The sequence below is a fragment of the Plasmodium chabaudi genome (genome assembly GCF_900002335.3).
Source record: "Plasmodium chabaudi chabaudi strain AS genome assembly, chromosome: 11".
Lineage (NCBI taxonomy): Eukaryota > Apicomplexa > Aconoidasida > Haemosporida > Plasmodiidae > Plasmodium > Plasmodium chabaudi.
The window spans coordinates 491,837-518,276 of record NC_030111.2 but is presented as its reverse complement, the minus strand read 5'-3'; the positions used below and the strand labels follow the sequence as shown (position 1 = coordinate 518,276).

At 23.8% G+C, this 26,440-nt stretch overlaps 7 protein-coding genes across 7 annotated transcripts; 3 read left to right on the top strand and 4 right to left on the bottom strand.

The window, feature by feature from the left end:
• Window positions 1-1,996: 1,996 nt before the first annotated feature.
• PCHAS_1114500 (phosphatidylinositol 3-kinase, putative) lies at window positions 1,997-7,387 on the bottom strand (the record flags this gene model as incomplete). The annotated part of the gene is made up of 1 exon (XM_727657.2): window positions 1,997-7,387. The coding sequence occupies one exon, from the start codon at window positions 7,385-7,387 to the stop codon at window positions 1,997-1,999; it is 5,391 nt and encodes a 1,796-aa protein (XP_732750.2).
• Window positions 7,388-8,634: 1,247 nt separating this feature from the next.
• On the bottom strand, window positions 8,635-9,245 carry PCHAS_1114400 (conserved Plasmodium protein, unknown function; the record flags this gene model as incomplete). Its single annotated transcript, XM_740932.1, has 2 exons — window positions 8,635-8,770; window positions 8,959-9,245. The coding sequence occupies 2 exons, from the start codon at window positions 9,243-9,245 to the stop codon at window positions 8,635-8,637; spliced, it is 423 nt and encodes a 140-aa protein (XP_746025.1).
• A 973-nt stretch (window positions 9,246-10,218) lies between these two features.
• PCHAS_1114300 (rhomboid protease ROM9, putative) lies at window positions 10,219-11,883 on the top strand (the record flags this gene model as incomplete). The annotated part of the gene is made up of 3 exons (XM_016798569.1): window positions 10,219-11,436; window positions 11,523-11,592; window positions 11,804-11,883. 3 exons carry the CDS (start codon window positions 10,219-10,221, stop codon window positions 11,881-11,883), a joined length of 1,368 nt encoding a protein of 455 aa, XP_016653959.1.
• A 999-nt stretch (window positions 11,884-12,882) lies between these two features.
• On the top strand, window positions 12,883-14,880 carry PCHAS_1114200 (pre-mRNA-splicing factor CWC2, putative; the record flags this gene model as incomplete). Its single annotated transcript, XM_740930.2, has 1 exon — window positions 12,883-14,880. The coding sequence occupies one exon, from the start codon at window positions 12,883-12,885 to the stop codon at window positions 14,878-14,880; it is 1,998 nt and encodes a 665-aa protein (XP_746023.2).
• A 545-nt stretch (window positions 14,881-15,425) lies between these two features.
• PCHAS_1114100 (conserved Plasmodium protein, unknown function) lies at window positions 15,426-16,535 on the bottom strand (the record flags this gene model as incomplete). The annotated part of the gene is made up of 1 exon (XM_734013.2): window positions 15,426-16,535. One exon carries the CDS (start codon window positions 16,533-16,535, stop codon window positions 15,426-15,428), a length of 1,110 nt encoding a protein of 369 aa, XP_739106.2.
• A 1,387-nt stretch (window positions 16,536-17,922) lies between these two features.
• Window positions 17,923-20,394, top strand: PCHAS_1114000 (inositol polyphosphate multikinase, putative; the record flags this gene model as incomplete). Its single annotated transcript, XM_735842.2, has 1 exon — window positions 17,923-20,394. The coding sequence occupies one exon, from the start codon at window positions 17,923-17,925 to the stop codon at window positions 20,392-20,394; it is 2,472 nt and encodes an 823-aa protein (XP_740935.2).
• Window positions 20,395-21,040: 646 nt separating this feature from the next.
• PCHAS_1113900 (MORN repeat protein, putative) lies at window positions 21,041-25,168 on the bottom strand (the record flags this gene model as incomplete). Its single annotated transcript, XM_740690.2, has 1 exon — window positions 21,041-25,168. The coding sequence occupies one exon, from the start codon at window positions 25,166-25,168 to the stop codon at window positions 21,041-21,043; it is 4,128 nt and encodes a 1,375-aa protein (XP_745783.2).
• Between the last annotated feature and the right edge of the window lie 1,272 nt (window positions 25,169-26,440).

Genomic DNA, 26,440 nt, shown 5'->3' with positions numbered 1-26,440 from the left:
TTTTTTCGGAATACAAAAATGTTGTATGCTTCCTTCTTCCAACCCTTTCAATGTCTTACACACGTTTGGATATATACTTGTATAATTTGATCTTTGTTTTTTATTCAAATTTTTGAATATAGATCTACAGAATTATCTTTAATTGTTCTTTGAAAATATAACAAAATTCGATTTATTTTTTCAAAATTGTTAAACGTGTAAAAGACAAACTATATTATAGACAGATATGAGTAATTATTACATATGCAAAAGCAAGAACAAATGGGAATAAAAAAGAAAAGAAAGAAATATGACAAGGTTAGAACAAAAAAAGTGTTGTGAATACAAATTCAATCGTATAAAACAAATTAAAAATGTGTAAATATAATACATATGTAATCACTATTAAGTTTTATTTATAATTCTTAAAATAAAGCTTATTCCATTTGTTAATATAATTTTTTTTAATTTCTTTAATAATGTAGAGCAATTTATTTGCTTTTAATTCATCTATATATAGAAATCGCTGTTTTTTTTTCAATGTATTAGTATAATTATTATTTTATTTTTTTTTTAAATAAAATAATGCCTAACTAAAAAAAAGCACCAAAATTTTTAACAAAATTATCATTTAAAAATTTAGACTTATAAATTTCTTTAATCTCATGAATAAAAAAGAGAAAATATTTATCTTTATTTAATAAATGAATAATTTTGGGCTTTATATTTTCATTGGTATTTATATATATGAAAAAAAAACAGTATACATATATCAAATAAATGAAGTAGGCAGTTTTAATTATACAACATGCAAATTTGTTTTTTTAGAATATAATAATTGTAGACTTAAATATTTACTTATTAAAAGGGTTAGAAATTTCATTACTTAAACTTGTGTGCATAATTATGCATAATTTATATTTGTATTTTTAAAATAACATTAAAAGGGCTATTTATATGTATGCATATGTATATAGGATATTTTTTTCCTTGCCTATTCATATATTTTTTTTTATTCTACAAATATGCCCAATATGTGTGTGTATATATATTAGCTTCTTTCATATATGCATATAATTTCCTATCTTATTTCACCTTAACATGCAATATTATTTCATAGATTTTTTTTTTTGTTTCCTTTAATTTCTATTTTGTTCATAATATTTTTAAAAACTCATTACATTTTTGGCTATTTTATATGTACATATATTGTCTGCTTAACTAATGTGTGTGCAACTGTTTATACCCTTTTCTATACTATTTGTACCAACCTGAAAATGCCAACAAAATGGGCCATATTTTTATCTTATCCAAAATTAAACAAAATACATTTTTTTATTTTTTGTGGGATATATTGTTATAAGCCCAAATTATAGGATTACTTTATTCCTTGACTATATAAACAAAAAAATGATTAAATTAGAGTACATTTAAAAGGTCAGCATTTGTTGTTCTCATCATTAAAACCTTTGTATGGATAGCAGAAAGATATGATATAGGTCGTCGCATATTACTATTACTTATAAACATGTCTTTTCCTTTTTTTAAATGATAATTTATTTCGCGAGCTATAATTATATACAAAATAAAAAATTATATTTTTATTAAAGTAGAGTTGGTGATTATTCGTAGACAAAATATGTACATATATATATATAATAAGAATTTGATGCAATTTTTCATATTTGTTTATTCATTTTCTTATTTATTACTTGGTAGTAGAAAAAAATTAGAAAAATGAATTTAAAAAATGTAAATATCAACAAAAAGGTAAAAAAGTGAAAAAATTAAAAATATTGATAAATGATATTTTGTGCAACGATGGCACAGAATGTGGCCATTGTAAATGCAGTACAAAAAAAGGGTAGCGATACAATAATATCGAAATAAATAATGTAGCAATATAGGATAACATGCAGGTGGCGTAAGTATAATGTTTTATCCCCCAAGATTATCATTGAAAGCATGTACATGCTGATAAAGGGGTAGCGGAATAAATTTTTTTTTGTAAAATATATCATTTCCAGTTTAGGGCCCATTCATGAAGCTTATCTACAACTACTGGAAAAAGTGTCTTAACAGATGCATTAATAACTTCCAAGAATTGAATTTCTGCAGCTTCATCATTTAAGTCTAATCTAAATTTTTCTTGAACTTTTAAAACACATAATTCAGGGGCCGTTTTCATATCCTTTAAACCCGATTCACACATAGAATCTAATAAGCTTATAATTAATGTGGAATGGTATCTTAAATATTTGTATGCTAAACAACATTTTTTTAAAAATTGTTCATATCCTACACTTTGAGCCCCACCCATTGCTTCAATCATTTCTTTACATAATTTCATAGGAGGTGAAAATGGTTTAGGATCTTCACCAAATATATATCCAAAATCAATATGAAAAAAACGACCATCATTAGATACCATTAGATTATCTAAATGACGATCTCCTATTCCTAATATGTAAGTAATAACACTATAACCAGCACAACTTGAAATAAAATTTTCTAAAATTTCAGTATCAAATCCTAAAGGTGTATTTCTTTCTTTACTATGATGAATAAAATATTGTCTAATCTCACCATTATAATTTTTTTTTATAGAAGAAATTGATTCAGCATAATCTACAAATTCAATAAATCCATCATTGGTAGATAAAGCTAAAACTCTATATAATGTTAATTTTAAATTTAATCCATATTTTTTCCAAATATTATCAATTATATATATAACTTGTATTACTAAATGATCTTGTCTTAAATCATCTCCTGCTTTATATATATATTTTTTAATAGTTAGTTCATATATTTCATTATATTTTTTTACATGCTTTTTATTAATATTATTTTGTTTTTCTTTTTGTGTTAGTTCCTTTTCCAGTTTATCATTCAAGGAATCATTATTTTCTTTTTCACATAATTTCGAGTCTGACTTTTCCAAATTATTCATGTCATTTTTCTTTTTCATTATTGAGTTTGAAGTAGATGCAACTACCGAATCGTTGTCTACTTTTTTACTTTCAAAATGAGAAAAGTCCGGATTGAAGGTATAATCAAGTTCTCCAAAGTTTTCATTAATATCTGCTAATGAGTCATCATTATGATATAGTCCCTTACCATTTGATATTTTTATTTGCATTTCCTTTAGAATATCTGTTCTTACTTTTTCATTTTGTTTCTTTCCCTCTCTATAAAGCTCACTATTTTGTGAAGGGTCTATTCGTTCTATCTTTTGTTTTTTATAAAAAATTACATTATTTTCACACTTAATATTTTTATAATAATATTGAAAATCTTTTGCTTTATCAAATGAACTATACAATGCTTTAATAAAATTTGAATCATAGAAATGATATAATGAATAATTTTTTTTCGTTTTTTTTATATTTTTTTTTAAATATTTTTGTTTATTAATAATTAAATTATGATAATCGGAATGAAATAATTTAATTTTTTTTCTAACCAAACAAGCGATAACAATAGGATATAATGATGATCGTAAAACATATGAATGTTCAGGTAAAAAAGTTAATAATTCAGTATTTGGATCTATTGGTAAAATTAAAGGAGTAGTTACTTTTTTTATTTTTTGTTCTTGAACTATATTTATTGAATCATCTAAAATTTCAATAGTTTTATCATCATCACTATAATTAAGAAAAAATCCAAAACTATCATTATTTTGTAAAAAATTAGAAAAAAACGAACTATCTCTATTCTTTTCGATCTTCACTATTTTAGAGTCATCAATATAATTTATCACATATCCACTATTTTCATTTTCAAAATTATTATCACGATTTCGATTATGACTAACATTGCTCATAGCATTGTTATTAATGTATTCGTCGGACATACTACATTTTCTTTCATATTGAAATGCATATTTATCTTCGTCTGCATTGAAATGGATTGAGAGTTCGGGGCTTAGGTAATATATAGAATTGCAAAGGTCGTCTGGAATTGTTTTCAAATTGTGCTTTCCTTTTAAAGAATGATATTCTTCATGTTGATTGGGTAGAGATACATTAGATGGCGTGATAGTTGATGGCAAACTTGTAGAACCATTTTGAAGTGATCCAGCTTCAGTTGTAGACGTATTTAAAACAGTAGTATCCATAGGATGAGAAGATAAATTGCCATAACTTTGTTGAGATTCAGAAGTATGAGAAAAGTTATATACATTTTGATCCGTAATAAATATATTATTTTTTATAAAATTTTTGACATTAATATAGCCAAAACATTGCCTATAATAAAATAAATTTTTTCTAATTTTTTTTGTTTTATTTTGAATATGATCACTTTTATTTTTGGATATTATTGTTAGGTAAAGTAACTGATTACGAAATCTATTTTGATTTTTTAGAATTTCTAAAATTTTTTTTTTTTTTTTTGAATTCGATTTAACTAGCTTATTTATAAATAACTTATGAACATGTAAATATAATTTTCCATTATTTTTATCCTGAGTTTCACTAAGAAGAAACCAATATAAATAAATAGACAGCTTTTTTGACTTCACACATTTATGTATTAATATATCAATGAATAGGTCATCAATACGTTGATAATTAAATGTTCTTAATCTTTGAACTATTTGAAATAAATACAATTTTAATTGTTCTTTTTTTGCATTTTTAATTATATCTATAATATATTTTTTTATAACATTATAACGCATATATAAATGAAATAATTCTAAACAATTTTCCAGAGATGGTTTTGACCATTTCCTTAACAAACTTATTGCCTCTTTTTCTTCATCTTTATCTTTCCAATTTACAGATTTAATAAATTTTCCCAATGTCTCTTTACGATTTACTAAAAATAAACGAAATTTCCATAAGCATTTCTTTCCTTCATCATTTATCTTTGGTAAAGGGGTACTTAAAATATAATTTAATATTTTGATTTCATCTATTGGTGGAGTACTAATAGATATATTTTTATTTTCATATTTTTCTTTTGAAAAGAAATTAAATGGATAATCATCATATCTATTTATATTGCTTAGGTTTATATTTTTACTAATCCTATTTGTATATTTACTAATGTGATCAAATATGTCATTCATTTTTTTTTCTGTATGTCTATGACTTTTATTCAAGTCTCGAATTACGTCGATCGTATTTCGTTTACATAAAACATTTTTTTTTTTCCAACAATCCTTTTTACTTTCTACTATCTTAAACCGGTTACATATATAGCTTGTATCGTTTTCATTTACTGTGCTCACTTTCCTATCATCATTTGAATAGTTGGGAAGAAATAAATTTTGATCTCTATCGTTTTTCTGCCCTTTTTCAACCGATTTTGCAAATTTATTAAAACTTAAGCTATGAACATTACTAGTATCTCCAACATAATCAAAGGAATTAAAAAACCAATCACAATTTGAACCAGTGTTATGATAAAAATTGGGAGATTCAACTTCTTTATTTCCTATATCATTAAAAATATTTTCATGGAATGTAATTAATTTTTTTTTCTTTTCATTATAGCATATTTTAGCTTTATTAAAACTAACACAATTAAATATTAGGTAGCCTTTTATTTTTTTGTCCTTAAAGATTTTAAATTTTTTATATATATTTATTACACCTTTAATTAATTTAAATGTATTTCGGTTTTCAATACCAGTTATTTTACCATTATGTAAATCGTATAAGTAGCTATATTTTTTTATATAACTATATCCATTTTTCCATTTTAATAAATTTTTATTTTTTATCCAATATATATCTGTCCTATTATTTGAAAATTGATCATCTTCTTTTTTATTTATCTCATTTAAGCTTGTGAAAACTTTACATTTTTTATTCTGATTCACTTCATATTTTATATATCCTATTTCTTTTATTCGATGATTGCTTTTGTCAATTTTTCCATTTTCGATTTCTTTCTTATATATTAATTTTTTTTTCTCAAAGGTTTTATAATTTCTTATGACATTTCTTTTCAGGGAATATATAAAATGTTCTATATGTTTATATTTTAACAAATTTAAGTAAAAGTTTTTATTTTTATGTGAACTAGTATAATTACAATACTCTCCCTCTCTAAGCATGTTCATGTTAAGGCTGCTCATACGTTTTGAATTATTTTGGACTTCTTGACTATTATCATGCATATTACTTCCTAACGAGTTTGTTTCGTCTTCCTTTCCTTTTTGGTTGGTCTGTTGAATTATACTACCAATCGGTAGTGCCTTTTTCGGGCATGATCTGAGTTTATTATTTGACCTTATAAGGATAATTTTATTTATTTTTTTTTTTATTATAAATTTGTCAATAGAAAATTTGGTGTGTGCTATTATTCGATTTTTTGGATTTCTCTTACCAGATATGTATTTTTCCTTTTTCATATGTTTGTTTTTTAAATTACAAACATTTAATAAATCATTATATGCATAATTTTTTTTTAAAAAACGGAAAAGGCTTTGATTTGATTTATTTTTAGAACCGTTTTTCATATAAATAATATCCCTCTTCAATGCTTCAGTAACATGTCTAGTAACCCGATGGGCAGTTTTGCTAGTTGTTATATTGTAATTGTTTTTGTCACTACTTCCTGTGTAATACATATGCCTTATTTGTAGGCCCTGCTTTAAAACACCATTTTGAGTAAACAATCTACAAAACGAATAATAACTTACATCCGTATTATTTTTATTTTGAAAAATAAATAATAAATAGCTATTTGGGTTTAATTGTCGATATTTCACTGGAAAACATATTCGCTTATTTAATATAAATATTTTATTTGTGATTTTATTTTTTTTTCTTTCTATAAAAATATCAATTGGGTCATGATATTCCTCTTTTTTTTTTTCAACCTTTATATCAATTTTTGGATTTTTTTTTTTTTTAATTTTGATTTCATCATTTTCACCTTTTATTTTAAGCTCATCACATTCGAGAGTAATTGGGTGAGAAAAAAATTCATTGTCTATAATTAAATAACAAGTTATAATAAAATTATTTTGGTTTTTTTCCTTCCACCATTCTTTATAATTTATATTTGTGTAACTAGATACAGAATTATTATGTTTATTTTCATCTTTTTTATCAGTAAAATTTTGATTTTGACTTGTTTGTATAGTGGATGATGAGATTGATTCATTTTGTTTTTCTGTTTGTTCTTCTTTCTTTTCTACAATATTATCATCACTATTTTTTAGCTGAATATTTTCCACTCGTGATTTTCCATTTCTTTTTTTTTTCAATGTAAACTTTTTTAAATATATGATTTTTTTTATTAATTTTTTTTTCTCATCATATATTTTTTTCCCAATAATTATATCATTATTCTCTTTAAGGCAAATACAAAAGCGCAGCTTTATAGTAACATAAAAATCTACATCCTTTATATTTGCCTGCCCACTGTTTTCTTTATAGTCCATTTTATATATTCATCAGGAATAGAAAACAAAAGAAAGCAGTAGCATATATATTTATGTATTCATAGGATCATATATACATGTTTCTCTTTTTCGTTTTCCTTCTTCAAACCTGATTAATGCTATAATAAATCTTTACAAAATGGTATATATATAAAACCATAGCAGCATTAAAAAAATGCGTATATTTATAAAAATTAAATAACAAAACAAACACAAAAAACAAAAACAAACTTTTCTTAATTTTAATTATTTTTTATGGTTTTATATTATTATTTTATACCATAATATATATTTTTATAGCTTCATATAAATTTTCTATTCCATTTTTATATATTATATATATATTTTTTTAAATCGTTACAACAGCTAAGCATTTTTATATATACCTATAGTTTGTACACATATATGCATAATAGTATAACTAACTTATCAAAATATGATATGTATGCTCCTCCTATTCAGTTATTTTTTATTACAATATTTTACTTCAATTTATTTAAATAGATTTTTTAATTTCTTTGTTTTTCTTACCCATTTTTTAGATTTCATGTTTTCTTTTTTGTAGAATGTATTGAGAATTTGGTCATTGAGTTTTTCAGGTGAAAACTATATTTCTCAAACTTATTTGTTTTTTAAAAAAAAGTAATTTAATTAATTAAATTATTTACAAATGTTTAATATATAGAATGAATAAACTTATTTTTCTTTCCAAAAAAAAAATACTCATATAAAATGGGCGAATTGTATGAGTAAAAATATGATAAAAAAACTTAAAAAAAAATAAAATGATTTTACGAAACAAGTAATAGGAGAAAATGAAAAGTATTCTTTTCAAATGATCTACAATTATTATAAAAAATGTGTGTGTAACTTTTTTTTATATTTAACAACAATATATAGGATAAAAAATGAAAGAAGGAAAATATGCTCGTAAAAATAGTATGTTTCTTGTTTTTGTGGGTTTAAGTCTAATTAAAATAAGGCAAAGGATTGATAACCAAACATATGTGTGCATATTGGGGTTTATAATTTTATTAACATGTCATAATTTTTTTTTTTTTTTTTTTTTATTCCCTTGTCATATAAATTTTGTACAATGGCTGTACAGTTTTTATATGTCACTTTAATTTATTTGGCAAAACATACTATTTGAAACTATCCTAAGACTATATATAGAGAGAGGAAATATTCTTTAGTTTAGTATTTCCCTTTTATATCTCTATATAGTTTAAGAAGTGTATACCTTTTCATGTTTTTTTAAATTTTTTATTTTTTAAATCGACTAGCCATGCAATAGCTGTCATGACAATTCCACAAAATGATATTTGAATGGATGGTGAGTTCATTAAATTTTGGAATATTAACTTGTAATGCCTTTTATGCCTAAGAAGGTGAAAATTTTAAGATATATATAAAGGAATAAAACAATAAAAAAATAAGACATATATGTATACAAAAAAGTGGTTAATTGGTTATCTATTTTTTTATCAACAGAATGTTATAACGGTCATACTCTATAAATACATTTTTGCATATATATGTGTGTATTTAGGTAAACTTTTGAAACTTACAACTTATCATTGGAAGTGTAGTATCTTTCCCCCTCCTTTAAAAAAGAGAAATTTTCTTGACATACTTTTTTAAAAGGATTATATTCATATTTTTTTAGGCATATTAGATTGTGATTATATTTGTAAAATTCTTTTGCTAATTTATATTCAGACCATTTTTTTTTTTTATTGTTTATCTCACATTCTATATATACATCATCAACTGTTTTTATTTTTTTTAAAATACTTTCCTCAGTTTTGTTTATGTTTGTACATGAAGAAATTGAAAAGGCATTAAATAATGTCATCCTCGTTTTTTTTTTTTTTGTATTTCTTATTTTAATTTTCTATATTTTTTAATGCTGTATTATAAAAATATATAAAGAGTGTTCACATTTTGTGAGAAAACACAAATTTCATAGGATCCCAATCTTTTTTTCGTTCTTTTGTCATGTTTTAAAAAAATATGTTCTAATTTTATAAGTAAAAATATTTATATTTTTTCAATGTTATGCAAGCGTATATGTTAAACAGAGGGGAAGCGCCAAAAATGAATAAGCACATGTCGTTTGTTGTATTATATGATTTGAAATATTTATTTATTATTATTTTTTTTTTCTTATGTATATGCATATTTTAGTTTGGCAGTTATTTTCAGATTGAAAAGGTTGTCGTAATATTTCTTATGCAGTGGAAATGGTATAAGTATTTTTCGTATATCAGTTGAGCCAATTTTATGCATAATTTTTTAGAAAGCCGATAAGCAAATAAATAATAATATAGAGCAAAGGAAGAAACAAAAAAATGATATTATTTAATAAAGTATTATTTTTTAAAAAAAAATAGCTACGTGTATTATTTTCCCAGCTCATAAAATCCAATGAGTAGTGATGAAGCAATTTAACTAAGCACAGTATAATATTATATAATTGTCATAAATATATGACATATACATGCAAACTAAATGAGAAGCCTTTCAGTAATATTTTTTACGATGGAACATAAGAAATAAGGTACTATGCTTTATTGTTATATGCAAAAAATGTCCTTTAACAATGAAACAAAAAACAAAGACAAAAAAATGTTAACATATTGTAGCTATACTACTAAATCGTATATAAATTATAAAAGAATATATTTTTTTAAGATATAATTTTTATAATAGACTTTCTTAAAGCATTTTTTTTTTTTGCAAATTTGTCTATTTGTCATCACTTGGATTATACACACGAATAAATTTCATGCCTAAACTACAACATATCCTTTCCCAAGTATCTCTCTATGCATATGCAAAGGACTACCGGGATGATATTCGTGGGGAAGAGAAAGATAGTAACAAAAAATGCGCATGCATATGTGCATAAAAGTAATATATTTTCTAGCAAGTCGAAAGAGAAATCATATAAATATGATAAAAAAGAATTACGAGACAACGCTCTTTTTTTAAATAATAGCATTAATACGGAACGAAATGCTTCCACTATTTATATGCCAGGTAACCCATCAATGAATTCTTTGGGTAGATATGCTGGAAACTATTCGGTGCGTCGATTTTCGAAATATTCTGACAAAAGCATTTTGAACGAACAGAAACGAAAATGTGAGTCTTTATTATCTAATTTTCAAAATTTTGAAATAAAAAATTATTTATTAAAATTAAATAAAGGAAGATTACAGAATAATAATATTCAAAAGAAAATAAAAAATATAATTATAAAATTTGAAGAAAATTATAAAAATATGTGTAAAGAAAAAATCGATTTTTATAAATATAGAATAAGTCAAATAAATCATAGCAATTATAAGAACAATTTAATTTTTCCTACCAATTTTTTTAATTTATTTATAAGTAATAATAATAAAGTTTTCAAGAAATTGATAAATGCTACAAAAATTAAAGGGAAATTATTTTTAAATAATATTCCAGTATATTATAAATATGGAATAAAGAACATACCATATTTTAAAGCATTGTTAATACATCATTATAATAAATCACCAGTTACTTATAGTTTAATATTTTTACATTTTTTTGTTTATTTTTTATGGATGAATGCTAAGCCTAGACAAATGTCTTATAATTATTTTAGCCCAACCCCAATAAGATCTCATTCTGCTCCATTATTAACATCAGAATTTATGTATAAACATTTTTGTTGTAGTTTAAAAAGCTTGAGAGAAAAACAATTATATACATTAGTAACAAACATAATAAGCCACAATACTATACAATCTTTTTTATTAAATACAATATCTTTATTTTATATTGGACGTTCTTTAGAAGCTTTAATAAATTCAAAAAACTTTTTTTTAACATATATAGTCAGTGGGATTATTTCATCTTATATACAAATATTATATCAAAAGAATTCAAACTATGGTTATAACAATGTTTATGTTTTGGGTGCTAGTGGAAGTATAAGTTCCATATTAGCTACATATACATTTATTCATCCCAACCATAAAATATATTTGTATGGGGTCCTAGGCTTACCATTAGTGAGTAGCAACACCTTTAATGTTCAACAAGACTGAATAGATATATGTCCCCACACATTATTCTTTATCTTTTTTCATTTTTATAGGCTGTTTTTTCGTCATTTTACTTTTTAAACGAGCTATACAGCATTATATCAAACAAGAATGATGACATAGGTATAGACACCATCATTTTTCATTTATTTCATTTTTTGTGCCATCTTTAAGTTCGCTACTGTCAGCTATGTTACTTATTTATTTTGTTGGATATTTGTCGTGCATGCACACGCTTGTGATCAATAAATTTTGTCAATGCATTGTGAGTTATACATATTTTTCTCACGATTTTCATGATTAATTATATAACTTTTTTGTATTGTTAATGCAGGACACGCATCGCATTTGACAGGAATGGTCCTTGGAATTCTTTACTATTACTCTTATGTTAATAGAAAGTTTCGAATATGAACATAAATATAAATGTAAACAATTGTGTCAATTAGAAGAATAAACATGCTTCCTTCTCTATGTCTATATAGTTAGGAAACTCCTTTGTTTTGCTTAATTGTAGAAAAGAAGGAATAACAAACTGTTTGCAGATTCATAATATGTTGAACTATATACATAAGTAATATATTTTATGTAACACTATAGAACAAAAAATTATATATCATTGGCTAGTTATAAAGTAAATACGAAATATGCCAATTTTTCAGAATACTAAAAGTTATATAATTTTTTTAAACATATTTAATTTGATAATATTTATATTTGCATAGTTTTACCCCTTATTTATCAAGGTGAAATATTCTATAATATTTTTTTTGATTTTTTTATTGTAGCAAATGCTGTACATAAAAAATAAAAAAATTATATTTTATGTTTTTATGTTTTTTATTTATATGATATGGATCCATTTTTTGCTTTATGTTTATGTTTATGCTTTTATGAAATTATAAAAATTATGAAATGAAAATAAATGAATAATTGATGGCCATACAAAAGACAATGTAATAAAAATTCCAATCCGTTTTATATGCTATTTTGGCAATACTGCAATGTATATAAAAAAAAAAAATATATTATATATAAGCTGAAAATGGTATACAATTTTAGGGATAAGAAACAATATTAAGTTTAAAAAAAAAATAATATAAAAAATAATAAATTAGTAAAAGTTAAAATATATTTATTTGTACATAATTATAAGTAAAAAAATTTTAATTCACAATTTGCTTGTTTCTTCTTATTACTAAAATGAAAGAAAGAGTTCAAAGAAGAAATGAAAAAAAAAAATTACGAGATATTTTAATTAAAGCTTTGTATGTATAGCTTACTAATTTATCCTTATTATTTTTCTTTATTTCGTTTAATTTTTACCATCTGATTGGTAATTATATATACATGTGAATATACATACTTTTATTTCATAAATGCTAGCTATAACTTTTTAATGGCTATCTAAAGATGGGCTTTAAAAGTTTTTTCAATTACAAGGAGGATGAAAAGGAAAAACAAACAGATAGCTCAAACCCTGAAAAGGGGGAAGAAAATAAAGATAATAATGATAGTGAAAAAACTGGAAAAGAGGAGGTAGGTCCAAACAAAATAGACGATAAAGCAAATGAAAATGATAAAGATGGTGAACATGATGAACAACAAAATGAGAGTAGCAATAAGGGAAGTCCTAAAAAACGAAATGGGCAAGGGAAACGAAAAAAAAATAATGAAAATAGTAAAGAAGATAATAAGGTTGAAGAAGATAGTAATAAAAAGGGTTCGAAAAAACGAGCCAAATGTAATATACCAATTAAAGAAGAATCAAAAGAAAATAACAATAAGGACGAGTCTGTAAAAGAGGAAGTACCATGTGATGATGATACTAATGATGCTGGTTTAAAAACTGATGAAAAGAATGCCACGAATGAAAATGAAAAAACAAATGTTCAAGATAAAAATCAAACAGTAAGTAATACAACACCAATGGTTGAAAATAATAATATAAATTTAGAGAGCTATAGAAATTATCAATATTATTATAATCAATATTATGGTAACATAAATAATGTACAAACAATGGGTACTGATATAGGAAGTGGATATAATAGTAACATTTCAAAAGAAAATTTGCAAAACAAAAAAAATAGCTTGACGAATAATATAAATACATATCCTGAATATAATAATTTTAATAATATGTATATGCCAATAGGTATGAATAATTATTATAATATGTATAATTATAATTATATAAATGGTTATGCAAATATTGGGAATACAGTTGGAGTAAATAATTATAATTACAATTATTATTATGGTGGGAATGTAGAAAATAATGGGATGTATGATTATAATAAAGATTTAGCGAGTGGTGGTGGAGGGGATATGAAAAATTATGCTTTTCTTTCTCTTATAAATAGAAGTTTAGAATTGATGAAAACAAGTGATAAAGTAAAAGAAATACTTAAAAGCCCAGCAAGGTTACAAGTAACACAAGAAGAATTAAATAAAGTAGAACATGCACAAGATAATCAAAACAGTAATAATAATAATATATGGTTTGGTAAATATGTAACAGATAAAAATAATAATAATAATCCTAAGTTTGTAGCTAAATATAAATGTAATCCATCTAAAGATTCTGGATATACTAAAGCAGATAAATCGTATGCAAACAAACCATATTTTTGTATTTATTTTGCTCGTGGTTGTTGTGCATATGGTCATAACTGCTTATATAGACATAGAGTACCAACAGAAAATGATGAACTTGAATTTGAAAGTACTATGGATATATTTGGTAGAGAAAAATATAATACCTTTAAAGAAGATATGAGTGGGAATGGAAATTTTAATAATGATTGTCGAACTTTATTTATTGGAAGTATATACATTAATAATTTTAATGAAGTAAGTGCTATTGAAAAAGCTTTATATGATGAATTTGTTATATATGGAAATATAGATTATGTAAGGTTTATTCCAAATAAAAATATAGCTTTTATACAATTTACTAATAGGGTTAATGCAGAATTTGCTAGAGTTGCTATGTCAGATCAACCACTTGGCAACTATTCAATTTCGTTAACAATTAAGTGGGCCTTTGATATGAAACCTCAACCCGCTGGCAATCCTACAAATTATTACAACGGAATGAATAATGCAAATCCTTATTTTTATAATCCAAATCAAGCCATGTCATCTACTTGGCCACAATATATGTCACAAAATCCATATGGCACTTCATCAAATGTGAATTATTATGATCAAGCAAATACTTTAGCTAGTCCTACCATCGGTCCAGCTACCTTTCCTCCAAATTTTGGAGCGAACAAAGGGAAAGCAGCCATTGGGCCTGCTCCACCTGCACCAGCTGCCCCCACTGTACCGGCTGCACCAGCTACTCCTGCTCACTCACCTCCTAACAATGACAATGATGCTCAAAATGAGAAAAAAAAGAAATAATTATAAAAAAGACGAAGATCCGAAAGGGTCGAGATAACATGTGCATTTGAATATGTATATACATTTGGGTATCATTTTGTGAGCCCATTGAAAAATTAAATATGCGTTTCACCTATTTGATAATGCGCGTTGGTAGACTTCCATTTTGTCCACTATTTTTTTTATTTTTCGCGTTTTTTTTTTGTATTTTTCATAACAATTATTATTTGAATAAATCAAAGTTATTTATAAAAAATTTTTTTGGGTACGTGCAGTTGCACTGAAGAGTATACAAAATGTATGTACCGAAACAAACTTAAAAAAAAAAATAAAAGACAATATAGATATAAAACAAAAAATTATTATAATTTAGTTTTACTATTTTTTAAAAAAGGTAGCAAACCATGGCAATGCACTTGCTAAAGCGTGCAAAATGAATGATGGCAGTATTGAACAAGGGGTGAATGATCACATAAGTCCACGATCATATGGTATGTTAAGCAGTTGATTGGGTCGTTTTGTTTCTCTTATGCATATTTATTAGTAAAGGTTTAGAAGTAAAAAGGTTAAGGCTGAGGAGGGATGTCGCCTAAGGATAAATCATTTTGATATTCTTGAGGTTCTATATATTTGTTAGTGGCACTAAATTGGGAACGTTGGTTGGCTGAGTTTTGTATGTATATGTCTTTTATTTTGGGTATCAATTTTAGTATTTCAATTTTTTCTTTACACATTATATCTTTTTCATATATTAAATTATGATCAGTAGCTTTATGGGCAGGATCAATTTCCATATTTTTTGTCGTATCAAAATTATGAGATTGATTAGTTGAACTTGAATCTGAAGAAGTATCAGATAATTGAGAAGAAGATTCAGATGAATAATTTAAAAAAGAAAATGAATTTTGATTATATGATTCATTTTGGTCATTATAATATCCAGTAATCTGTTCTTTTCTATTTAAGGTTAGCGGAATAATTGGCATATGATCATGCATATATTTTTTTTTTAATTTCATAACTTCTTTATATTTTTCTATATCAATATTTTCATTTAAAGATAATATATTGACATTTTCGTTAGATGCTGTGTTAGGTAAATTGTCTGGGTTTATTTGAGGAAATGAATTGAGAGAGTTAATATCATTATTTTTTTTTTTCATACATAGATTTTTATAATATAAATAAGAATTTTGTACTACATTAATATAGTTTCCTTTTTCATTATTTTCTTGTTGATTTGTTTTGTTTTCTTCCTGATTTTGTAAACTGATATCAAATATTATGTGATCAAATGAATTTTTATAATTTTTTATTATATATATTTCTTTATATATATTATTAAAATATATTTTTAGACAATACTTTATATCAATATAATTAACTACAACACTACCTCTTAAAGATGAAAATTTTTTACATATTAGTCCAAACTTTTTAATTATTTTTATAAAAAAATTAAATAAGACATCAAAAGTTAAATAATTTATTTTTTTTATATTCTTATTTGCTAATATAGAGCAGATTATTCTTTGCACATTTTCATTGAAGTAGTCTTCTTTATTATTTATAAACGGGTTACTTCGATATTTGTTTATCCCGCTAGTTGTATGTTCTAGCTCGCCCTCACCATTATCCATTATGCTTGCTTCGTTTTGCTTTGCTTTATAGTACATGCATATCCACTAGTTTATACGTACATATATGCGATTCGATAGTTTCCAGCTTGTGGCAGCATTTAATTCGTGATTGCGACTAACTAAATATTTCTTATTTTTTTATCTTGTTTATCTTGTTTATTTCGTGTTTTTTAATTGAGTGTGGCTGTTTGGGATGCAAGGTAAGTTCATTATTTAGGATATTGTTGATATGCTAAGTTTGCAAAAGATGGAAAAAAATATAATTTGTATAATGTATATATACTTATACAAAGTATTTTAAAAATTAACACTTAATGCCATTTTAATTTACTTTTGAATAAGCTGGTCAATCATAATAATTTTTCATTCTTTTCACTTTTTTCACTTTTTTCACTTTTTATATTTCTTAATATTTTTAATTTTTTAACATTTTTAATTTTTTAACATTTTTAATTTTTTAACATTTTTAATTTTTTAATATATCCCTTGGCAATGTAGGCAAAAATCGTGTTAAAAAATAATATTCATCATGCGCGCATGGAATACGAAAAAATGCTACAAAAAAACTATGTATATAAATTTATTTATAAAATTTTTTTTTGCTTGTTATTTTTTTTTAAGAAAATTATTTAATTTTCTTTACATAGTTTGGATGCTATTTGTTTGTCCTTCATCAGTATATTTGTTTTTTTTATTTTTTTATTTTGTCATTTTATTATTTTCTTTTCATACGTTTCTATATATTTTTATTATATATTCAACCCAGCCTTTCAATTCGAACTTTATTTACATAATAGTTTTATTGATTTTATTATTTTAAGGGACTAGCAAAGCTTTTATATTTATATTATACATATTTTTTTCAAATTAATTCGCTTTTATTTAAGCCCAATTCAGTATATATGATACATGCTATATAAGTCATTACAATATATTCTATATGTGCACATGCCTATATGTTTATATATTTGTAGAGACATCAAAATTGAGAAAGCAAACTGAAAAATGATAAATGACGAGAGCATGAAAAAGTATATACATATATATATGTACATATCAAAATGAATTAATTAATTTTTAAAAATTATTTGTTCTGCATGAATTTGTAATATTATAGACACAGCTATTGTATTTGCATTTTTTTATTTTAAAAAAAATCGAAAAGAAAAGATAAAATGAAAAAGAGGGAAATTATATTTTATGTCCTTCTGATTTAGCGCATTGAATTATATATAAACATTTTCGTTATTCTTTCATTTATTTATTGACAAAAATATTGAGAAGCAGATACTAGTTTAAAAGGAATCGCTTGCACTCTCAGCTTTTGCATGCATTCCCATAAACTTATACTTCTTTATCTCATATTTTATTGCCAGAGTAGAGACAGTACAAACATAATAGTAACCAGCCATTTCAGACATCGATGGGCAAAAAGGATAAACTAACTTCTGGTAAACTCCAGGAGGATAGAAATATCTGTTTAAGCGGCTTGGCGAATTATAATAGCAATGATAAACATGGTAGGAGGATATATAATTATATAAAAGAAAATCTACCTAGTAGTATGTTAAATTGTAAGCTTAATATAAATGGTACAGCAAGTAATGAAAATACTTTTCTTAACTTATACAATGATATACACACAAATGATAAACATAAAATCTTTAACTTTCCAACGACAAAGTTTGACCACCTATTTATTGACATGCCTAATGATAGCGATTGTGGAGATAATTACGATAGAAATGGGTCGATAAGTCATAACGTTGCATCTCGGGGCAATAAAATTAAATACCCTGAAAATGATAATGCACTCGCTTATTTAAAAACGTTAAACAATGGCGAATTAGACGATGAAAATGAATGTGATAAGTTGAGTAGCTATGAAAAAAAGACGGAACAAAATTCTGAAAGTGATTGGAATCCTTATTTAAACGATGGAAGTAATATTGTAACATCTAGTGATATAGCTAGCAGTGCGGAAAGTAATGTTGATACTTTAACTAATAGCTTAGGTATAAATATAGACCTACTTAATTGTGATAATGAAGAAAATAATATCACAGAAATATATGGTAACTCAAAAAATGCTACAAAAGGGAGTCTCACTATGACCTGTGATTCGGAAAGTTGGTGTGCAAACAATTTTGAGAATGGCGTTGAAAATGAAAATAATAATGACAGTAGCAAAATATTGTATAACCTTACGGGGGTTAAATTAACGGGAACATCAATTATGTTATGTGATAAAAATGAAAAGTATATATATAAGATAATTCCGTTTTTTAAAAATGGCGAATCAAAATTTTATATGAATGCAGTCCGTTCATATAATCAAGTGTATGGTACTTTTCAAAATAAGAACACACAATTTGCTAATGATGAATATTATTCTTTTTATGTTAATATGTTAGAAAAAATGAATTCAAGAATGGGTGAAAACCTATTTGAAGGCATTCAAAATGTTAATAAAAATTATGAAAAAAATATAAATACTGTAAATTTTTATGGTGCATCAAAAAAAATAAAAATAAAAAATGATAGCAGTGCTAATACTAAATATGTGAATGACAATACTGAGAAGGAAAACTCATTTTTGCACAAACTTAGTAATGGTTACGATAGTGAAGAAAGAAAAGATAATAATGTGTTGGCATTTTTAGTTAAAGAAAAGTTGATACCCAAATGTTATGATATAGTTCCTGTTTATCAATGTAGAGAAAATAAAATTGATAATCCTCCAATGGGTAATAAGCAGACTAATGAATATTTTTGTAACAGTCATGAAAAGAACCAATCGGATTCACCAATTTTAAGCAATCCTTCTGAAAAATGGAAAATATTTATGGGTAATAAAAATATGAAAAATGATAATAAAATAGAAGATAGTAATGAAATGGATCGAATGCAACTGGCATTAAAACTTAAAAGAATTTGTAGTAAAATCAAATATGATGATCAGCATTTAATAGATTTAAAATTAGGATATAATAGCATAAAAGATAATGATATATTTTTTAATGAAGAATTAATAAGAGAAAGTGAATCTATAGATTGGGACAGTAGAGAAAATTATATTAAAAGATGGTCAAAAATGAAAAAGGATATAAGAAAGATATATAAAAATAATATTGATCAATATATAATACAAATTACAGCAAAGGATTTAAATTTGCCAGAACAATTTTATAAATATAATAGTAATGAAATTTATTTTTTATTAAAATCATGGAAACAAGAAATGAGTTCGTTAAAAACGACACAGAGAACTTTGGGTTTTCGTATATGTGCATTTATTTATTATATTAAATATTCTAACCTTTTAACAACGGAAGAAATCGATGATTTATATAATAAGGTTTTAAAAAGTTACAACAATAGTAATAATACTACCCAGAATGGAAAGCTAAAAAAATATAATGAAAAAAAAATCGAGATAAATGAATGTTATGATAAATTAAATCATGTTTTAAAAATTAGTAGAGAATATGGAATGAAATTACATGATGAGTTGGTTTTATATTTTCTTGAAATTTTTTTAAAAAATATTGTTAATATTATATTACCAAAATTAATTAAATTAAAAATATGGTTAGAGAATCAATCTTTATATACATTTTGTTCAACATCCATATTAATCATTTATGACAAAAATAATCCTTCATCTTGTGATATGAGATGGATCGATTTTACCTACTCGTTTGAAAATTTTAATTCCTTTAAAAATGATAATCCAATAAATAAAAAATTTAATTTAGACATTATTTTCGGTGTAAATAATTTAATCAAAATATGCAAAAATATAATTGTTAATAAAAATATTCCAATTCCTATTTCTTCAAATAATCAGAAAGAAAAAAATGTGTCTATAGGTGGACATTCAAATGAGAGTTAATGCACCTACCTATATATTTATGTGTCGACATACTGGATCGAGATAATTTGTTACCCCCTTTTTGAGAATCTATTTGCCTTATACTAATTTATTGGAATTCAATTTAAGCATATTTATTTTGCCTTTATTTGATATATATCCGTTTATTTTAGGTGTATGTCTGATTTTTTTTTTTTATTGTATTTTTATTTTTTTTATCTACATAATTCAATAGTTCATTTTCGTATATTTATCTTTTTTATTCACACCATTTAATTAAAATATTGTAAGTTTCATTTTTTAAAAACAGCTATCATTCTGCATATAGAGAATATGCATGTGGTGATTTGTAAACCTACATTATGGATATGTTACATTTATATAATCGTTTTCGTATAATTGGATTTATGACTGTTGTTTGTGTTTTTTATTTATGTTACACACAATTATGCAAATACGCGTATATCTTTATTCCCTTTGAAAGTGAAATTTTTTTTAATTCATAATTCGTATGATATATAAATGTTTTTTTTTTATTTATTTTTAATATATGAATTATGTTTATCTACAATTTTGCATACATATGTAATAAATAGAAGAAAAAAAATCAATAATCGATACAAACATATTTGCCTTTTTATATATTAATTAATTTTTTGCAAACTGCCTATTCATTTTGGATATTTTTTTTTGCTATAATAAATGTATTATACAACAAAACACGGAATATAAAAATGGATAGCATTTCACTGTATGAAGATAATATTTTTCTTTTTTGTTTAACTCTTTTAACAAACTTTAAAAAAAATAAAACAAGCTCATATGGAGTAAGACAAATATTATAATAGTCAATTATATTCATATAATTTTTACAATAGTTTGTATAATTTTTTTTTAAGAAATACACTTTTTTTTTTATTTCATGTCGTCTTTTAATTTTTATAATTGTTTTTTGTAACATTCCATTATCAGGCTTATTCAATTCGCAATTTTCCTTATTATTAGCATAAGTTGATTTATATTTTTTAATTTTTTTTTTTTCATCTTTTTTATCTTTTTCTTTTATGGTGTTTCCTTTCTTAAATACTTCAGATTGCATAATTAGAAAATGGCTTTCCATATTTTGTTCGAATTCTTTCAATTTTTTGTCTAATAATGCAGCAATTTTCATTCCATATTTTTTTGTATAAATAGGGGTTGGATATTTTACATTTCCTTCAGTATTCTTATTAATTGTTTTATTTCTGCAAATTTTGTTGTTGTTTTTTTTGGTAGAATTGAAAAAGCTTAGTACAATATGCTTTCTTTTCCTTTTTATTATTCCCATATATCGGGTTGCACATATTTTTAGCATATCAGTTTTATTAATTTTGTGCAATTTTCTTTTTCCAGTGTGTCTTAATTTTTTAAAATATAAATCACAACATGAGTCACTTATTAAATTCAAATTTTTAGTGTTCAATATTTTGGAAAAAATTGATAAAATTTCAAAATATGACAAAGAAAATATATTTGTTTTTTTTTTTAAAAATATTTCATTAGAACAGTTTTTATCCTTAGCTAGCATGTTCAGGTCATTTTTATTATCTTTACTATTAGTGAGTATATTTTTTTTTTTTTGATTATCTCCAATTTTAGGATAATCCTTTATTTCGGTTTCTTTATCTTGTTCATTCTTCTTTTTGCAATTTTTTCTTTTTTTTTTCCTTTCCTTTTTCTTTTCTTTTTTTATATTATTTTTATCCTTTTTTCTGGTACTCTCCAAACTCATTTTTCTACTTTTTATTTTTTCATGTCTAAGTAATTCTTTGCTATTTTCTTTATCATTATTCTGTACTGTTAATGTTTTTTTTGGAACATTTTTACCTGAACAAGTCAGGATTTTACTCACTTTATTTTTTATGTTAATTTTTTTTTTATTATTATTTCTAGCTATCTTGGAATAGCTGTCTAAATTAATATATCCCGTTGGTTTGTATTTTTTTTTCGATTTTTTCACTAATTTGAGTTGAATTAAAAATAATAAGACATCTCTAAGTTTTATGGACAAATCTAATTTTATGTTAAAAATGGAAAAAAAACTATCTTTTGACTCAAATATTAAAAAGTAAAAAATAAAATAATATACATAAATTTTTAGTATGCTTATCAATTCGCTTGATATATTTTGCAATGACAAAAATGTGGGTTTTGTCTTGTTATCTTTCGCTAAATCGAGTGTGCAATTATTATTGTTCATTAATTTTTCGGTTGTTTCATTATTATGATTATTATGGGTCAGGTACTTCCTTTTCATAATAAACTTCCTACTACCAAAGTAATAGCTGTGATTTTGTTTTTTTGTATAATTTTTTTTCAAGCTCTCTACAATGTCAGAAAATTGATCAGTGATATTTCTAAAGTTATTTAATCGTATAGATACATGAACAAGTGTTGACAAAAAACAGTTAAAGCTTATTTCTCTCGTTTCTTCGTGTATATTATATTTATGCACATTTGTAAATTCAACCATATTTTTTAAATACGTAGTAAAATCCTCATTTTGCAGAATTTCTAACATTTCTCTATCTATCTGACTAAATTTTTGATTGTTAATGCACTTTTGGGATCCGATTAATTTTATTTCCTTGTCATTACTTTTGTTACCATCATGTGTATAAGCTACATGATTCGTATGCATTTCTAGTGGTCGAGCTTTTTTTTTTTTATTTTTATTCCTTATCATAGATAAAAATAAGCAGATCAAAGGTGTGGACGATTCAAACAAGCTATATAAGACATAGTACAGGTAGTGATTATTATACTGTTTTTTATTACTGATTAGGAAAATATATATTTTCTTTAAAATTTTTTTTATTTTTATTTTTTTTTTATTAAAATTGATTATTTTATATAATTCTTTACTATCTTTTAATATGTATAAATCTTTATTAAAAATAGCATATTTTAAAAGGGCACAAAATCGGTTTGACATTTTACAATTTTTAGAATAATCTGTTAATAAATGTGATCTATCGTTTAAATTATTATAATTATATTTACAATCGTCATTTCCCCCATCAATATGTAGCTCTTTATTGTTAGTGTCCTTGTTTGTGTCTATGGTGATGTCATCATTTTTGGTATCGTGGCAGTTTTCTATTATCTGCGTTTTATTGATACGATTTGGTTGTTCATCTTGTGGTGATGTCGCTTTGTTTGTCTCGTCTTTTGTTTCTTTTTCATAAAATGTTTTATGCTCTCTTAAAAGTGAGATATGCTTATTTTTCCATTTGTTCTTTACAAAATGTAGTATATTTAAAAGATCAAAAGATTTATAAAAAAAATATTTTATAATTTTTTTTTCCTTTAGTATAGACAATTCTATATCATTTGTTTGTATATTTTGTTTTAAAATATTAAATAATTCATTTTCTTCACCAATAGTTGTATGATCAAGTACTAATTTATTTAAAGTGGATAAGGTAAAGTTTGTATTTAAAATATTGCACTTATAAAATATTTTCCATAAATTTGTTAAGGTAAAATTGGGACATGTTTTTATTTTGGCTTGCTTATTTTTATTTTCTTTTTTTGTGTTCCCAGTTTTACACCTCTCATAAATGTCTACTAACAAATCAAAGTTGGTGTATATAATTTTATAAAGTAACTGTATTTGTTTATTTGAAATATTATAATATTTTTTAAAAAAAAAAAAATTAATTACTTTACATATCGAGTTAGTGTATGTATTATTTATTTGATATTCAGGATTAATTTGTACCTCCGAAATGATTACATCATTTTTAAAACAACATTTTGAGATAGTTCCATTAATATGTATCATATATCCTAATCCTTCTTTTTTATTATTTTTCCACATACCTATATATTTATTACCGCAATTATAATAAAATATTCCATAACCATTTTTTTTGCCTTTTTTCCAATATCCGAAATATTTATCATAATTTGCATTTTTATGTGTTATTATATTATTATTATATTTTTTTTTAAACCAAAAATAAGTTCCAATCCCATTAAGATTATCATTTTTCCATTCACCTATATACACATTTTGTATTTTCTTCTTTCCCTTTTTATTAATCTCTTTTTTTTTATTATAATACCATATAATTTTTCCATATTTCCATTTTTTATTTTTTTTCCAAAAACCGATATATTTACAATTATTGTTAATATAATTTTGAATTCCATAAAAATGTCTTTTATCATTTTTCCACCATCCAGTGTATATTATATTTTTTGTATTTTCTTTTAAGACATGATCTATATTATTTTTTTTTGTAAAACTCAATTTTAGTGTCCCCTGTCCATCTCTTTTGTCATTTCTCCAGATTCCATTATATATTAAAGACACATTTTTATAACTATCACATTTTATAATTTTTTTATTTTCATCATTATTGTCATTTATTAAAAGGAGTAAGTAAGATCCTCTTTTCGATTTTTTACAATCATATATATAACCTCTATATGTATAATTGTTTGAAATAATTTCGCCAACCCCTTTTATATGTCTACATTTAAAATATCCTACAAATTTTTCCTTATTACTACAAATTTGAAACTTTTCATAAAAGCAAGGACAACTATAAGGGTCTAGTTTTATTAGCCCAGTCAGTGTGTACTTATTATTAATTTTTACATTTTTTAATTCGATTATATTATTATTTTTTATTTCTACAAACGAATTTACATCATCCTTTTCTATATTTTTAGAAAAAAATTCTTTCCAATATATTAAGTCATAGGAATGTGAATTTTGAATTTTTAGTTTATCATTATTTTCCATTTGTAAAAGAAAAATACTATATTACTAATTTTACTAAATACCAATTATTGAAAAAGATTATATTATTTATACAGTCTGAAATTTATTTTTTTTAAATAGTGATTGAAAAAATGTTTATATAAAAGAGCTATACATGTTTACCTATATTTTCTTTTGTTTTTTTTTTTAAAGAGACAATAAAAAATTAATAACACAGTAAGACTATTTACATGCTTATCATTCTTTATTATATATTTTATGGTGACTATGTAAATATATTGATTATGTTAAAACTTTTTTTTTTCTTTTTCAAACATAAATATAAGAAAAGGAAGAGAAAAAATGGATTTCCTATTAGTGAGCTTTCTCGGTATTTTCCTTTGCACATTTTCCCATTAGACAAAAAAGGATATTAAAACGAGTTTTGCATTTTTTTTTTTTTTATATAATGTAAAATAGTTTGTAAAATTATAATTTTAATTCCTTCTTATAAAACAATTTTCCATTTTCTTCATTTTTCACACACAAGTATTCAAGCAAGCAAATATGAATATTGGTACCCCCTCCTTTTATGAGGACTACCATTTTTATGCTTATAAAAAAATATTCGACAATCAGTTATTTTATTATTTATTGAAAAGGTATAACAGTTGGTGAAGATTTTATAAATATGCCATAAGTAGTGGGAATGCATCCATATTTTTTTGTAATTTTTTGTAATTTTTTGCAATTTTTTGCAATTTTTATTGCAGTAGCTTACGTTTTGAAAGTTCTATATATTTCCATTTTGGAACATATTGTGATTTTTTTTAAAGTTGGAATAAAAATGCATAAAAACGTGATAATATGACAAATTAAAAAAATATTTTTTATATATGAGATTAAAAATGTTGGGAATACCTAATATTACTACATAAAATATGTACGCGAATTTTTTTCTTTTTTCCATTTTTTTTCTCTCTATATGGGCATACAATTTTTACCGTTGATGTCGCAAATTAATTTTATATGGTATACGCGTGTAGGAATTGTTATGCTTTTATTTTTCTTCATGTAAGTAAAATATAAATACTTTGAATTTACGAAATTTACATAAATAATATATAGTGTACTTATTTTGCATATTTGATTATTCCTTTTCTTATGCACATTTTATACTATTATATATGATGGTATTTTCCCTTAATATTTCATAAAATAAATATTGTAAAAATATATATTTTGCGAGGTTAGAGATTTTTTTATTTTTCCATTTTCGTTTTATTTTATATAGAACATATAATAAGTTCATAA